The sequence below is a fragment of the Myxine glutinosa genome, chromosome 7 (assembly GCF_964187855.1).
Source record: "Myxine glutinosa chromosome 7, kmMyxGlut1.1, whole genome shotgun sequence".
Classification (NCBI taxonomy): domain Eukaryota; kingdom Metazoa; phylum Chordata; class Myxini; order Myxiniformes; family Myxinidae; genus Myxine; species Myxine glutinosa.
Window position 1 is genome coordinate 97,192,583 of NC_136267.1, and position 17,871 is coordinate 97,210,453.

The 17,871-nt window shown below is 45.2% G+C and overlaps 1 protein-coding gene across 1 annotated transcript in view; it reads right to left on the reverse strand.

The window, feature by feature from the left end:
* ITGA9 (integrin subunit alpha 9) overlaps window positions 1-15,664 on the reverse strand; it is a 144,178-nt gene extending 128,514 nt beyond the window's left edge. Inside the window, exons 1-8 of the mRNA XM_068122768.2 lie at window positions 14,828-15,664; window positions 14,136-14,254; window positions 12,934-13,037; window positions 9,268-9,403; window positions 8,954-9,021; window positions 4,090-4,228; window positions 3,691-3,776; window positions 3,439-3,501 (exon numbers count right to left, since the gene is read on the reverse strand). Of these exons, the coding sequence (XP_067978869.1) occupies window positions 3,439-3,501; window positions 3,691-3,776; window positions 4,090-4,228; window positions 8,954-9,021; window positions 9,268-9,403; window positions 12,934-13,037; window positions 14,136-14,254; window positions 14,828-15,045 (933 nt within the window). The 5' untranslated portion in view covers window positions 15,046-15,664. The remainder of the gene's footprint in view (window positions 1-3,438; window positions 3,502-3,690; window positions 3,777-4,089; window positions 4,229-8,953; window positions 9,022-9,267; window positions 9,404-12,933; window positions 13,038-14,135; window positions 14,255-14,827) is intronic.
* Window positions 15,665-17,871: the final 2,207 nt, after the last annotated feature.

Below are 17,871 nucleotides of genomic sequence, written 5' to 3' on the forward strand. Positions count from 1 at the left end.
AGAATGGCTGGGCAAATAAATGGGATATTGTTACAAACATCTCTTCTCTTTTTCAACACTTCGGAAATACTGATTTAGCAAAAAAAAGGTTTAAAATGACCCTTTTCGAAAACGTCTCAGCTGGGATCCATCCTCCCCCGATGCACCACCCCATTCCCTACCTGTTTCCAGTGGATGCCTGCTTTTAACATGAAATGATTTTCAAAATGAATTTTTCAGGCTCATTTCCTCTACTATCAGCAATCGATCCAGGAATGTTTTTTTTATTTGTGCAAAGACAATCCTCAATTTTTATGAGGAAATTGAACAGCATCCTCCTCATGTCATGATGTGGGCAGCAATTTCAGAAGATCACTTGATAGGGCCATATTTTTTCGATACAAGTGTCAATCACACTGCTTATTTGAACGTGGGTCAGATGTGATTTGTTCCACAACTGCATGAAAGAGGTCTCAAGGCAACAGCTATCCTACAACAAGATGGTGCACCAGCACATTATGCTCTCGCAGTTAGAGAATATCTCGACGACAAATTCAGTGGATGATGGATTGGACGTGGATCTGAGATAGTGTGGCCTCCTCAAAGTCCGGACTTAACAACTAACACACACACACACACACACACACACACACACACACACACACACACACACACACACACACATACACACACACACACACAAGGAAGAACGCTTCTCCTTTCACCATTAGATGGAAAAATCTAGTATAATTTCTCTTGTGGCCCCAGAAACAAAGAAATAATATATACTTGTAAGAGCCATCACAGCATATACAACTCCCACTCCAACTCCCCTGCTGCCCTCCTCCCAAACATGATTAATGAATGATCGTTTTGAGGCTATTTTTCCCTGCTAGAGCGGGGGTTAGCCTTGCGGGCCCCATGACCTCATGGTTCCCTTTTTGAGGCAATGTTTTTATGGCTGGATGCCCTTCCTGACGCCAACCCTTAGTCGCCTCTTACGATGCACAGAGATACGGTGTACCAAGTGTTACGTGGTCCTCCCGGTGACTACCTGGTCTCGGTGACCCCCGGACCGTGAGAGGAACTCCGCCAGAAAGATCTATTATTTAGGCGCTTTCGTAACACAATCAATATGAATTCCAATCAATAAGAAACCCCACACCAAGGATCCGGAATAATCAATGATATATTCCCCGAGCAATCAACAACCATCCACAATCAGCAATCAATAGTACAAAGAGGTAAACTCATCTATAATAACTCTAAGATGGCCATCTTATACATTCCTCACGTGAGCCCCACTCCCGACTCCCTCCATGGTCAATGTCTCTCTCAATGTCTCCGTACTCCTGTAGTTCGATCTCCGCACGTGGGCGGTTGAACGGACCCTTCCTGATGTGCTTTCACCGGGCACGTCCCGTACCAGGAACAACGGCTGCAGCGCGCACCTCCTGGCCAAGCAAAGCGGGTAAAGTAAAGCAGGCAAAGCAACACGCGGCTTTCCCAGCGCGCGCGGCCCAAGGTGCGACCCGTAAGCGGCCTTGTAGACGGTGAGGCGAACTGTGCCAGCTGCTTGGTTCCGTGCACGAACCCACGGTGACTTGACGTGTCAAAGGGTAGTTACACGTCCCGATAACTCCTCTTGCCAGACGGGCTTTTAAACGCCGATTCTGTTACGTTGCTCAATCGATACCGCTCGCCTCCGAGCTCGGCGAGGAAGAAGAAGAATCGTCGCGTCTCCAGGACCTCGTGTCTTTTCTTCTTCCGTTTCCGGTCTCCTTTTTCTCAGAAGGGCTCCTGACCCTTTAATCACAACAACCTTTAATCGACTACACATTGATAAGCAAAGACCTGAATAGTAATTCACATACATTCACATAAATATGTAACACAAGTCTAAATAGGGGTACATACCGGGATCATTCATCCCAGAAAGCTGGTACTCAATTTGCCGACCCCAGAAGGATGACAGGCTGAGTCAACCCCCCTGGCGTTGATTCAGCGTTCGACTGAGATTCAAACTCAGGATCATAGGATCCCAAGCCGGCATCCTAACCGCTAAGTCAACAACAGGCCAAAAAGTTAATAGTAAATATAATCATTTTAAACCTTACCCTGTGCGTCGACAAGCCCCAGATATGGCTTTCCCATCAGGGTGAAGAAACACAAAGGTTTGGGTAGAACGCACCTGTCGATAAACCTTCGGGCTTTTCACGGGCCTACATCGTCAGAAGTTTTTGCCGTACGGACTGCGAGATATCAACTTTATGGACAAGTTTATCCAGAAGGTCTCCAAATCTTTCATTGTGCAGAGGAAATCCCTTTCTTGCAGATACGTTTGCAAGTATTTTCGACTTTAAAAAAAAGTTTTTTCAGTCGTTCCAGGCTACAATCCTTATCTAACTGGCATTAAATATGTCCAAGGCCACCACAATGAACTTCGTTACTAGGGGTTTCTGCGCATGTGTGCCGAACTATATGGGGCGGATTACATCATTTTGAAAGTGCCATATTATACAACTAACCACAAACAGGGAAGGAAATTACAAAGCCAATTCCCAAACAACAAAAGGCGATTTTTTAATACTTCATATAATCAATAAAAAGAAGACGTCATGCAGAGCACGATACTTGAAAAATCTACCCCTCCAAACGCCCCCCAAAAAAGTTGCTATCGATACATCAAGTTGTCCATTTCATTAAGATTAAAATTGACAATCTTAATCAGAGCTCAGATCAATCGGATTAAAATTCATGATTTTTCAGATGAAAATTTATGAGATCAGAAGTTTGACCTTGAGTTGACCTTTAACCATTTGACCTCAAAAATAGTTGGGTTCCCAATTCAATGATGCACTATGTAATTGCTGTTTAATTTTGAAGTTAATTGGATGAAAAGTGACGATTTCTCAGATGAAAATTGATCATTTTAAAAGGTTTGATCAAAAGTTGACCTTTGGCCTTTTGACCTCAAAAATAGTTGGTTTCCCCATTTAGTTTCTCAATATGCAAATGCTGTTCGATTCTCAAGTCAATCGGAAGAAAAAAGACAATTTTAGAAATGTGACGTCAAGATGACCTTTGACCTCAAAATCAATAGGCTTCTTCCTTATGACCAACTCTACCATCTGGTGAAGTATCATGAAGATCTGTTTAAAATTGTGACCTGTAGGTGATTGACAGACAGACAAACAGACAGACAAACAGACAGACAGGCAGACAGAATAACGCACAAGACCAACCAATATACTTGAAAAATCTTCGATTTTGCAAGTAATAAATATAATCAATTTAAAACTTTGAATAATCAAGGCTGTGAGTTTGAAATATAAGAAAACTATTTTAGTTTTGGTTCTCATTATTACATCAATTGTGTAAAGCAACTTTAAGCAACATGTTATTCCAATGGCGTTGTTATTCCAAACAATGTTTTCCATTGTTTGTGAAAAATCTCACCATTTCTCCAGCAATCTCATGCAGGACCTGCAGGCCTGAACTCTCCACCTTGAAAATATAAACCTGAAAAAGAATGAATCCCAAAGGCTCATGCTGGAAACAGGATTGGGTTAAACGACCCATATACATCACTGCGGCCTTAACGGATTATTAGCTTGGATGTGTTGGAACATTTCAACCTACCATTGTTAGCACTTCAATGGCATGGTCTTTTTACTAATTATGATCTTGACATGATGTTGGCCACATTACCTTGCCAGTGTTCTCATGTTGTGGTGCGCCCCCCACCACCTCCATGCTTTTGGGGCGTAAAAAACTTCCGGCAGCCACCGAGTAACCTGAGAAACCCAGAACGAGGTCCATGTAAGTACCTTGGAGGAAAACCTTACTCGAGGATGCATAGCTTTAAGTCATTAACATTACAACATGTTTGCTTCGGTATTTCAACCACATTAAACAGGTTGTCTTACTGTATGTCAAAAATGGTCATACCAGATTATAATCAAAATCTTCCAGCCAACGTCCTTAGACCTACTCATGTGCAGTGTATTGAAGATTTGCAAATAGATTACAGTATTGTGCTTTTAACAGCTCAGAAGATCGGTATGCTAGTGAACAAACCTAGCATTTGTAGACTCGTTTTACACTCACCGAGGTAGCTGCTGTAACCGACGAGCGTACGTCCACCGTCAGGCTCCTTATAGAACATCGTTTTGCTTGAGGTAAGGTTGTGGACGATCACTGATCCCGTCCAATAATAAGAGCCTGGAGCTCCAAGAACCATCGAGTCCTAGAAACAAGTGATCATCAAACGGCTCCTTGAAATTGAAAGTTAAAATTCTCAAAGTGTACTTTTTTTTTTAATCAACATTTGGTTTTGCCCTTAAAATCTTCCCCTCCCCCCCCCCCCCCCCCCCCGCCTTCCCATGCCTCCTCCCCCCAAGCCCTCTCCCTCCCACAGATCTCCCAATGTCCGTGTTCTCTGCTGTTGTACTTGTGTGCTTCCCTCTCTCTCCCCATCTTGTCTCCCGCTCCCTTTACTGTATGTTTTGTGTGTCCGTTTTTTTTTTCTCATGATTGATGTTAGCTCTTACATGAGCCTCGATTTTGTATACAAAAAATAAAAAATAATAATGCCTGACTACAGTGCACCAGCACACAATGACCTGCTCGGTCAAAAGGCATGCTTAAATATTGTTGCGGTTTTGAGAATAAAGGATGACCCCTCCCCCCCCCCCACCCCCCCCCCCTCGTAAGTAGACACACCACAACATGTAGCCTCACTGTAGTATAGTTATTTCTTAGTAAATGTAAGGTAGTCTACTTTCCTGTGTTAGTTTTGCGTTGAGTAGGCCAGTGAGTAGGCCTTGATTAGGCTGGAATGCCATGTGCTCGGCCTGAACAATTCTGGCAAGGCCGAAGGGAGGAGCTGCAGGAGGGAGTGGCCGGTAAGCAGCGAGCCGCCAATCAGAGCTCGAGGGGAGTGGCTCGCAACGGCGGCAAGAGGCGGGGCTTGGAACATTCGGGTAAGATCGGGGAGGGGCCATATAAGGTCCTGCCCAAGCTCCGCGTGTCAGAATGTACGCGAGAGAGAGAGAGAGAGAGCGAAGCAGAGGAGAGAGCTGTGAGAGTTCGAGAGAGAACGCGGCAGAATGGGGGAGAGCAAGAACGAGAGACAAGGAGTGAAAGTCACCCAGCCCCTGAACAAGTCGAAGTGCTTGAACCGAACTGTTATAATAGCGTCGTTGTACATGAACTCTCCCCGTGCCCTGTGCCCTGCACTCTGCTGCCTGTATTGATCACGCTTGTGAAGGTGACCCGTTCCGGGCCACAGGCGCGAGATCTCCTCTTGCCTGCATTTCCCTGCATGCGTGCCGTGACCGCCAGAGGGCTACGCCGGGTGAGCTGTCCCGGAGCGACCGGCAGCAAGGCGCGTTTGGCGCGCGAACCTGTTCTTCTTCCATTTCCCCGTGTGAGTGATTGGGCCCTTTGTCTGGGAATAAGTTAACGTTGTTTAAGTGCCTGCTCTGTGTCTCTGTGGATCTTTATAAATAAATCGTGTTCTTCCTCTTATTTGACCATTCCTGTCCCTTCCATTAATTGGCCTAGCATAGTACGAATACAACCGCTCGAATTGGGCTCCATAAAATTAACGGCACAAGTCACGTGATACGCACACCGCTCGGGCGTAATCGATTAGCGTGGCTCGTGCGAGGTCCGATCCCCGTTTTCGTAGCAGCGTGGGTTAAAGGTACGTGTGGCGTCGACCCGATACCCTTTCTCACGCTCGCTGCGGAAGTGGCGATTCGGCCTCGTGGACACGAAGACCCAAGGGGAAAAAGGGGTTCCATCCCCCCTTTGTAACGTGAACGGGCTTCGGGAGATCTGCAACAATATTTAAGGTCCACAAGCAAGTGCGAAAGCATCAATGCTACAGTTTATAGTCACATCCTATTCTGTCGGGAATCAAACCCAAACTGGAAAACTCAAAGGCCTGAGCTGCTGCCTGAGCAGTCAAGTCACACCATGCATGGTACATTTAGCTTGAATCACCTTTTACAGGGGAGATCTTCACAGCACATTACCATAATCCATCACCCAAAAAGAGAAGTGTCAAAGTGTCTCACACTCTCAAAAGTTCATCTCAACACCAGTTCTGGACAACACCATTTCTACCGTCATGGCTTCATCAGCAGGACAAATGTAGAGGCTTTGGAGTTAATTCAGCACAGGGTAACTAGAAAATCAGAAAAAATAGAATAGATGTAGAAAATAAGACAAAATGAAGAAGATTGTCATGGGGCCTGCAAGGCTAACCCTGCTCTAGCAGGGACAATGGCCTTAAAATGCCTGTTGTTGTTTGTTGTTGTAACTAGAAAATCCTCTCCATTTGTACTCTTGCCTGCTTGCGCTGTACTGTTCAACTCTTCTACATGGCCTAGTCCTTTCAATTGTCCTCTCTTCCCTATCACCCCTTACACCCTTCACACTCCACCTGAGCCCCTTACACACCTCAATATCTCTCCGTTCTCAGGACAGAACTCTCTTATCTGTCTCCCTCTTCCAAATCCTGGTGGTGTCTGGTCAAATCCGTTTCTGGTGTTTGTTCCCTCTCCATCCCCTCCCTTACCTCAAACGGCCACACGGCTGACTCCGCACGTGAAAAAGCTGAATGCCTCAACTCATTGTTTGCCTCTAAATCAAGTGTCCCAAACCCATCCCTCTCTGTACCCACCGTACCCAGTCGTACCCAGCTGCTCCTGGACTCTGTGTCCTTTCCTCCTGACAAGGTGGAAAAGTTTCTGTCAACCCTCGACTCTGATTCTTAAACTGGACCTGACGGCATCAGCCCACGGGTCCTAAAATCTTGTTCTTCCGCTCTTTCACTCCCTCTCTCTGTTCTCTTCACCCTCTCTTTTGCTCAAGGTCATCTGCCATCTGCTTGGAAATCTGCCAACATCACTGCTTTGCACAAAAAGGTGCAAAAACAGATCCCAGCAATTACAGACCAATCAGCCTTCTCCCAATTATCAGCAAAGTCATGGAATCCATCATTGCTTCAGATATGAAATCTTTCCTCTTCTCCAATGGCTTGATCTCAGATCATCAATTTGGTTTCAGACCTGGTCACTCTACTCTGGACATGCTGCTTCTACTTTCTCAACAATGGATGGAGGTCCTCAATGCCAAACGGGAAGTTAGAGCTGTCTCCCTTGACATATCACGTGCCTTCGATACGGTCTGGCACCCCGCTCTGCTCACCAAACTCTCCTCTTTTGGTATCCATGGAAATCTCCACGCATGGCTGGCGGACTTCCTTTCTAGTCGTAGTCAACGTGTGGCCCTGAATGGGTTTCTCTCATCTCCTCTTCCTGTTCAGGCTGGAGTTCCCCAAGGCAGTGTTCTGGGCCCTGTACTTTTTCTGGTCTTCATCAATGATCTCTCTGACTCTCTTGAAAATCCTCTCTATCTCTTTGCTGATGACTCTACTCTCTGTCGCTCCATTCTTCATCCCTCAGATCGGCAGTCTGCAGCCTCCTCACTCTCTGCAGACCTGGACAAAATCACAGACTGGGCAAACAAGTGGAACATGTCTTTCAATCCTGACAAATCTCACACTCTTACGATGTCTCTCCGAAAAGACTGACTGGACAACCCTCCCATCCACTTTCTGAATAATCCTCTCAAAGAAGTTCTGTCACTCAAGCTTTTGGGTCTCACTATCTGCCATGATCTTTCCTGGGAAAACCACATTTCAAATCTGGCCTCCAAAGCCAGTCGCCGACTGGGCATCCTCCGTCGTGCGAAGTCCTTCCTTGGCACACCTGAGCTCCTCACCACATACAAGGCTTTCATCCGCAGCTCAATGGAATACTGCTCTCCCCTCTGGGCTGGTGCTCCTGCCTCACACCTAGCTCGTCTTCACGCTGTTGAAACCAAAGCATTCAGAATCATTGGAATCTCCCGCGATGAAGCTAACTCCAAGGGCCTCTCACTCACTCACCGCAGACAGGTTGGTGGTCTTTCCGTCTTCTACCGACTCCTCTCTGGCCTTGCCCCCCCAGCTCTCTCTGGGCTCTGTCCAGCAAATATTCCTACAGGTCGCACAAGATCTGCCTGCAACCCTCTTATGGTTAAACTGCCAAAATCAAGACTCTCTGCTCACCTTCACTCCTTCATTCCTCTTTTCTCCCGCCTCTGGAACAAACTCCCTCACTCTCTTCAATCCCACTCCACCCTCCAGGTCTTTAAAACAGCTGTTCACCACCATCTCTTATCTTCCCCCATCCAAAACCTTGATCTTTTCTATGCCCGCTAATTTCACCCCAATTCCACTTTTTTGAAATACCAACTTCTGTCCTGGAAGTCCTTGGTGTCCTTGTGTTTTATACTTCTCCCACCCCCCCCCGCCCCCCCCGTTCCCACGCCTCTTCCCCCCAAGCCCGCTCCCTCCCACACATCTCCCTGCTCTTAAATGTTGTGTGCTCTCAAGTGTTTGTGTGCTTCCCCTTCTCTTGTCTTCCGCTCCCTCTTTTTATATATTTTGTTTGTCTGGTTGATTTGTTTGTGAAGTAAATGTCAGCTCTTTCACGAGCCTCGATTCAGTATACAAAAAAAAAAAAAAAATCTCCCCACCTCACATTCCACCCGTTTTCAAACTTTTTAGTTGTTATGATACAAAGTTATCCTGAGTTATCTGTCGTCCTACTTCTAGTCCAAGTACCATCCAGCGGGAATAATGCTACCAAAGAAGCTTCCTGGGGAATGAAATACATCAGGAGATTTGCCATTGCCTTTCAAGTGGGGTTGACATTTTAACCTGAGACAATACCGAAACTCAGTCGGTGAGCGGATACGAAAACCTTTGGCCATGTGGTACTTGTCATCAATAAGAGGTGGTATGTTATGTTCTATATTTGGATGCACAAATATCAGTCATGGGATGGAGATACAATGATGACTGCTTGGGAAAAATTGCCTCGTGGCACGAGTAGCGTAGTGCAGATGTAGACACCTGTGCAAATGTGCTGGCGATGCCCGCCTGGCAAGATCCATGCTCCTCTGCGTAGTTTTTCTTGTGCTCTGACGGGGTATGTGACAGGTTGCAGGGGTTTGTCAAAGCATGAACCACAACCAATGCATTAACATCAACAGTGAACAATTCAAAACAATCAAATGACGTGCATATTCGTTTCACCTCAACCTGGAGCAAATAAATCGTGTTAAAAAAACACCCACAACAATATCTCACACGAGTATTTAAAAACGGCCGTCCCATCGGCTTGCAAAAGTAAGGCCAATGAGCACGGCATGGGTAAAAGCACTGACCTTTAAAGCACGGTACAAAAGGCTTGCTCATGGTTCTGGTGCTTGTGCTGGCATGCTTGGATATCAGGAAACAAGCTCCAAGTGGCAGCTTGTGGTCCGTTTGGTAATACACGTTCTTCCATCGATGTGCGCACACCTGCAAGCACACAATGACAACCGGTGATAAAAAGGACAAGGAAAAGTGCACCTGGAGACTTTCGCAAAATTACTTTTTTACATTTGCTTACAGGTATCGTTGATGTACACAGGACGTCGGCACTTTTCTCTATCTGGTACAGCGTCCTCAGGATTTCAAATTGGTTGTAGAAAAAAAAGGTGTTTACCCCAGCATCAGGTCATGCTGTCAAAGCTATTTTGCCAAAATGTGTTGTACGGATAATGGATTGGGGTGAACAATGCACGCACCTGCAGCTCCTAATTGCAGAAACAATGAGAGGATGTAAAATGCCGTAATATTTTGTCCGAGTACTGCTAAACGGAATGTTTTTGAAAGTGCCAGGAAGGCGATTTGCATTCTACAGTGTTCAAGTATATAAATAAATTGAAACAAAATAAATATTTCAAAAGATGATTTTATTATTTTATTTTTTTCGATTGAAATAAAATAAAAACTTTTTTTCGGAAGTTTACCGCCATTGATGCAGCATCTTTTACACCACCTTATTTAACACATTACATTAGTTACTCATGTGTGTTGTTTGTGTCCTTTATGATGTCCCTAAAAACAGTACGTTTCCTGTTTGGAATTATTTTAAATGTTGTTTGACTACCAGACAGACAGACTAAAACAACTCCCATTACTCTGAGTGCGTGTGCGCTTGGGCATGATATTCCGCACAGTTTTCCAATTTCAGAGCCAAATTACTGCTAAACTGTATGTTCTTGTTCCGATTCATGTTTTTATTTGTGTTCTACAGTGTTCGAAAAATAACATTCAATCGAAATTAAGTCGTTCCTCAATCATAGACTGATGTCTGTAGACAGACAGACAAAGTGAAGCAATTGCTTAACCCCACTTTTAGCTTCGCTCGCGTGGGGTAACAACTCGTAATTTTAAAGGGAGAGTGCGAATGAATCCCCGAGATACCGCAGTACACAAGAAATAGAGATACCGCAGTACATTTACGAGGGTCAACAAACATGCATATAAGAAAGCGCCATTGACAAACTATATTTCAGTGACATTATTCTACACTTGTGTGGAACCTAAAGCTTTCAATATTATTGGAATCTCCCATGATGAGGCCAAAGCACAAGGCATGTTGCTCATGGACACATCGCACAAAGCTCAGTGTTTTTTTACCGTGTCTCATCTGGTTTAGCTCCCTCTGCTCTCTTTCAGTCCTCCGACTCTCCCCAACTACGCCAAGACGCACTCGTTCCTCCAGTAACCCCCATCTTGGATCTTCATCATCAATCTTTTCAAGCTTTCTATTTAATGCCATTTTCGTTGTATTTCCTTCATCACTCCGCATAACATGCTCATATCACCTTAACCTTGCCTCAAAAACATTCTCTACAATACTTCTCACTCCAAACCTTCTTCTTCTCTCTTTGCTCCTTATCCTCTCTGCTACTTGAATCCATCGCAGCATCCTCATCTCTGCCCTGTCAATGACTGATCCTCCTTCTTACACAATGCCAAAGACTCAGCACCATAAAACATCCCCGGTCTTATCTCCATTTTGTAAATCTTAATTTATTAAAGCTTAATTGGTTTTCCGCTTTCTCCCATAACTGCTACATCCCTCCACTTCTTCCACCTTGCTTGCACCCTGTCCCTTTCATCTGCCTCACATTCCCCCTTTCTGATCACTTGGCGATTCTAAATAGTTGAACCTCTTCACTTGCTTCAGTTGTCCATCATTACACATCATTCACTACAATCACTTCTGTCTCTCCTCTACAACTCTTTACCCGTAATCTATTCTACCACCATTAATCTGACCTAACTCAATGCTATGACTTGCAGGTTATTGTGTTTATTCTCCTTACATTTCTCCTCTTCTGCTCTTTCCTGTGTCCAATCTGTGGCCCCACTATCGGTTTGTTACCTTTTTTACACTATATTACTTTGCTCTTCCATGAATATCAATGTTCTACAGAATTCTTTTTCATTATCATTCTCTTAAATGCACCTTGTCCAGCAGCCAAAATAACTATTTGATCCCAACACAGAAGCCTTCCTTTTCCAGTTTATCTAATGAATGGATGTGGCTTGGTTAACCTCTTTACGGATCCAAAATGTCTCCTCGTAATCTTGGTGGATATTTCTTTTTCTTTTTCTGAAATTTCTTGTAAACTTTCTTGTGATTTATTCATTCTTCAACATCACTATGGATGTAAGAAGAGTCCAGATATCGACCACATACCTGGTAGTAATGATGGAAGCCCATATATACCCTGGACAGAAGTATGGGGTGTTCACAGCGAATGGAAAAACGTTTCAAGAGTATAAATAATCCTGGATAGATAACCACTCAATCATACGCTAGTTGACTGAACTCGCCTTTCAAATGTCTAGCCTGGGATTGAATCTCGACCGAGCTATAAAACTACCACGTGTTTCTCATGCATGGTGAGGCATCAATATATGCGTTGTCCATCGGAGGGATGCTGGAGGACCTGTCTGGCAACCCTGGTCATTGGTGGACGGTAAATATTGCACTGTATCTTTAACAAAGAATAGGTGAGTTATCGCCGACATCCCGAAGAAATTACAACTTAGTGCCTGAATCTGCTTTAGTCCGTCAGGCATGGCCAGCCGGTTCGTGAAATCTTGGGTCAAAAACTTCTCACCAACCCCACAAAAAGTTTGGAATCATTTATACAATTAAAGTAATAGTAGTAGTTGTAGTAGTAGTAGTAGCAATAGTAGTAGTAAAATTGCCTGGGATAATTTTCATATGGCATTACTGGAAAAATATATTTAAATAGATTGCCATCCATGTAGAGGACGAAATTCCTCCGAAGGAAATTCTCCACTGAGTGCAGTGAGAAAAGCAGCGTCATTGTTGTGATGTCCCTGGTACCCAGAGTATCCCACAGTGACGGAACTTCCCCCAAGCTCAGTGGCTGTGTTTGTCTCGTCTAACAGTCTTGTGATGTTATATCGTGTCTTTCACTTGTACTTCCATCTGTGTGTGTGGCAGCTTCACTACGAGCCTTAGATCTTGTTAAGAAAAAAATCTGAAAGTTAAATTTCAATTTTACCTTTTTTTCTATACAGAGTCAAGGCTCGTGGAAAAGTAGAACAGAGAATGGATCAGGATGCAACAGAACATAAGGAAAGGTTCAGGAAGGAAAAACTGGAAATTTGGAAGGAGGTGGGCTTGAGGGTGTGGAAGGAGGGCGGGAGGGAGGAGGTTAACGGACACAGAAAAGATTATGGTTTTGATGGTGGTGAACAGCCTGGAAGGAAGGACGAGATTGAAGAGGATGTGGAAGTTGGTTCCACAGGTGGGAAAAAGAGGAATGAATGATGAAATGGTATTTTCATGGGAATCCAGGAATTAGCAGTGGTCTGACATGTACGCAAGGTGGCAAAGTATGAAATAATTAAAATCTCTCATTTCATTCTCAGCACATTGTCGTTAAGACAGAGACTAAGGTTGTTCAAATTTATGTTCTACATGTTCTTGAGTGAGTCATTTCTCGTTGTCATACCAAGAAGCCATCATCTTGAGACTGACGGGCCATGCTGACACCTAACCACTGGTCATCTCTCTCCTCACGGCAGGTTCGTCCGCACTGTCGTGCCTTCCGAGTGCCTACGCAAATACACAAATCTGCATTCAAACAATGTATTTGTATACCATGTTCACATAAGGTACTTCATTCATTCGTCTAGGTCTAGGACGTTAGTCGCTCTGTAATCATACAATGCAGACATCTCAAACCGCTTTCTTATTACACGTGATGTTCTGATCATAACGTGACCGGAGTGCATGACAAATTGGCAAAACAGGTTTCTCGATACGTAAATGTTAGAGTCAAGCGGAGTGTCACAGCTTAATGCCAGGCCAGAGTGGCCACATAATTGAGGTTTAAAACAATTTAAATGCCCTGTGTAAATGATTTTGGCCACATAAACCAGGGACTGCATTGACATCACAACTCAAAACCATCTCAATATCTCACATAAACAAAGGACTACATTGACATCACAACTCAAAACCATCTCAATATCTCACATAAACCAGGGACTGCATTGACATCACAACTCAAAACCATCTCAATACTCAATATCTCGTATTAGGTGTTTCAGGTAGAAACTATAGAAATGTAAACGGTTCAACATTGAAGTGTTGGAGTTCAGATCTGTTTAAAGCCACAAAAGCCAAACCACCTTGGTCAAACTGAAATGACTCGTGAAACCTATTACCTACAATGTATGGAAGCTGTGATTAGTGCAGTGCTGGAAGAGGATTTTTAAGAAGGATTTACTGGACCGCTTTGAGCGATTTGTTTCATTCCTTGTGCAGCAATGAGTAAATGTTCACATTCAGACGTATAAACATTGGAAGAGAGAAGTCGCAGATGGTTCTGGGCCATTTGCATAAGATATGGACACAGGTTCTCTTGTTGGTTAATCAAACGATGCAATGGTTACCAATTTTAGCACTAACAACACAGATTAGAAGCCATCAATTTATTACATATGCAAATATGGTGGAATTTATGATGACATTCAAATAGCATACGCTGCGTTAATTTGTCTATCTAACGTGTCTGACGTCCAATTGTATGTCCTGTAAAGGTACAGAGGTGTCCTAATGCCATGGTCCTGCATGTGATGGACACACAAGCCCCCTAAGAGTTAAAAAGATACACCTGACGGACGGTCACCAGGTGATGTTACTCCTTACCTATATGCATCTCCTGGCAGAACCGTCTCGGGTTGGCCCGCACAGCGCACTTGTACACCGCTCCTGGACGCTGAGCCTCCAGGAAATTGGAGCTGGATCGAGGAGCTCCAGCCAGGAGCCTGCACGAGAGGTGAAACAATTTGTAATCTGTGGACCTTTACCCTGGACCTCAAACTCAGCCCTGGGTCCACCACCCATATGCAGGTTATTACACGCAGGGATCAAACATGATATGAACTTTACAACTTCAGACAAGACGTTCCATAACATATCCTGAATCGTTACAAGCGTTGGAATCATAAAAGACCACGACCCTTGGCTCGGCGACCGGTATTGCACTATTGGTTTCGTGCCCACTTCTGGAGCATGCCGTGAGCGGTGCCGTGCCAACATGCAAAGACCCAGCACCACAAAACCGCACTACTGGTATGTTGGAAACACAGCGTTAGATCAGCACTGAGATTCACGTTTTGCCCCCCAAAACGCCCCCCCCCCCCCCCACCACTCCTCTTCCAGCCCCAAACAGTCCCGCTCCATCCCATACCACGTTCTCTCTCCATGCCGAGATTCAATAAACCCTCAAATCCGCAATCACATCCATGATTCATGCTCCGTACAAACACGTGGTAAAACAAACACGTGGGGATCTTGCGATCCACCTGGATTTGGCCTTTTGGCGCGTTTTCACCCACCAACTCCGTGAGCCATGGTGATGCGCCAACACCGAGTATCCGAAAAAGGTTCCGTTGGGGCCTCGGAACACCAAGGGTCGTTTGAGCTCGACGTTGTATGCGCGAAGCCCCCCGAGCAGCGACCCGAAGCCCAGCAGAAGCCGCAGAGCCCTTCCTTGGAGGAACCTGGACCGGGAGCCCGATCCGCGGACACCGCGGGCGACCCCGCGAGCGCGCATCAGGGAGGATCAAGCGCGAGCCCGCATGAGGAAGGCTGCGATGCACGGGTCCATGGAAAAGCGGGAAAAGCTCGATCCTTCCCGGTATCCCAGATTGTCACCGCGACAACAACCCTCGAAGTTTGTCAACTCTTCTTCAAAACTCCGTATTACCTCTTAAATACCTTAACACTTCCGATGTCCACCTTGAGCTAGTACTCGTGACTTCCTCCGTCCCGACTCCACCGGTCCAATCCTCACGACCCTCGGTGTTTCTGGGTTCTCTAAAGCCCGACCGTGTCGGGGGTCACAACGCCGTCCCACTCGGTGCGGGACACACGGCGAGACTCCGGAAAGACCCGCGAAAAACATTCGACCGACATCGGAGCCAAACGCACAGCGGGTTCCGCAGCAAAGTCGTTCTGCAGCCGATTTGGAGCCGCGAGATGCTCAGGATGGAGCCAGCGGATGGAGGAGGGCGAGGAACGGGTGAAGAGGAGGGGGAGGGGGCAAGCGAAGATCCGACGATGCTGGTGCCGAGCTGTGTGACGCCACTGGGTAGGTCCGAAGGGGGTGGTGCCGTCTGAGGTGGAGTCAGGTTTGTCTGTTTCAGAACCATATGGCTGAGAATCGCGTGGCTGAAAGTCGAAGGCGGAGCTAAAAGTCGAAGGCGGAGCTAAAAGTCGAAGGCGGGGCCAATCGCAGAGGCTTCATCAGGTCCCAGGAATTGTCACGGTTCGGTCCCGCTTTAGTTGGTGGATTTTATTCGGGGAATGCGATTGCGAATTTTCCTTTTTATTCCGCATTTTCACACATGAACGACGGAAAGTTTCCTGAAAGAAATAAACTTTCGAACCGAGTTTGTAAATGTCATTTTATGAATGGTAAAATTGCACAGAAATAGACAGACAGACACAACTTTATTGATGTCTTTCAGCAAAAACAAACCCCCCATTTCTTTCCTTGTTTAAAACTGCTGATCAATCACATTTGAGCCATTTTAAATTTTCTGTACTTATGTAACTTCAGTCATCATACATTTTGAGTTTGTATATTGTTTGTTACCTCCACCACCGAAGGTAGACGGACGTTAAGTTTTCACCTCTGTGTGTTTGTTTGTGAACATGATATCTCAAAAAGTTGTTGACGGATTCGGCCGAAATTTGGTGGACGAGTTGTTTAAGTGACAAGAACAAGCCGATTCGATTTTGGTTCAGGTCGGATCCAGATCCGGACTATCAGTGGTATAGAACAGGTAAACTGTTCAGCCAGGTGGAGGTATGTATGCTCTCTACCGAGTGCCGTTCTAGTTTTCTGTGTTCATGGTTTTGTTTCACTTTTAAATGATCAGTTTCCAATCCTGTTTTGTATAGTTTTGATGTCATTGTTCATGTTTTCATTTTATTCACATTTTGTTTAATACTTACTGAATTATACAGTATCTGTTCCATTATATATTTTCTTCATTCATGAATTATATCGTTTAGTTAATTATTAAGCTATAATATGTTCAAACTTGTTTATTCTTTGCAATTCTTTAGATATTTTCCATGTTGATTTTGATTCCTACAAAAAATATTTCAGTCTTTGGACTTCTTGTTTGGTGATTGGTCAACAAACCGAAATGTATTTCTTTCTTTTCATGTATAATTAAATTAACTTAAAATAGAGCACTTAATCGTCTTTGCTTCAGTACCGCCTCCAAGGCATACAAACCCCGCCTCCAAGGAATACAAGCCCCGCCTCCAAGCGATACAAGCTCCGTCTCCAAGGCATACAAACCCCGCCTCCAAGGAATACAAGCCCCGCCTCCAAGGAATACAAGCCCCGCCTCAAAGGAATACAAGCCCCGCCTCAAAGGAATACAAGCCCCGCCTCAAAGGAATACAAGCCCCGCCTCCAAGGGATACAAAACTCGCCTCCAAGGGATATAAGCCCCGCCTTCAAGCGATACAAGCCCCACCTCCAAGGCATACAAACCCTGCCTCCAAGGGATACAAGCCCCGCCTCCAAGGGATACAAGCACCGCCTTCAAGGGATACAAGCCACACCTCTAATGGCTACAACCCCGCCTCCAAGGGATTCAAGCCCCACCTCCAAGGGATACAAGCCCTGCCTCCAAGGGATACAAACCACAACTCCAATGGATACAAACCCCGCCTCCAAGGGATACAAGCCACACCTCTAATGGATACAAACCCCGCCTCCAAGGGATACAAACCACAACTCCAATGGATACAAACCCCGCCTCCAAGGGATACAAGCCCCGCCTCCAAGGGATACAAGCCCCGCCTCCAAGGGATACAAGCCCCGCCTCCAAGGCATACAAACTCCACCTCCTCCTCTTTTCAGAGTCGATCAGAGACTAAATGAAACTTTTTAAATTTTTTATGTGCATGGTTATAGAGGTTACATGGCTCGTTATAGAGGTGACACACAAACACACACACACACAAACACACACAGACAAATAAAAGAACAAGGACATACTGACGAGTCGAACATTTAATACAGCCACTGAGCTTGGGGGAAGTGCCGTCATTACACTATCAATCCTTTTAGTCCCTATTTGTTTATAAACTCCTTTACGTCGCTCTCGGGAGGCAAGACCCGCGAAAAACGGGTCGTGCCTCCCGAGGCAAGCTGATAACCTTGGTACATCACGGACATCCGCCATCCTGACTCCCTGCTCAATAAACCGTTTCATAACCATACTGAATTCTCTGGAACGTTGAGGGAACGTTTCAGGTGGAGACATCGAACCAAAGACTGCTTTTGTTCAAAACACACGTGATTGAGGACAGCCGGCTTAACGTCGAAAGCTTCTGAAAGAGTGCGTGCTCCACG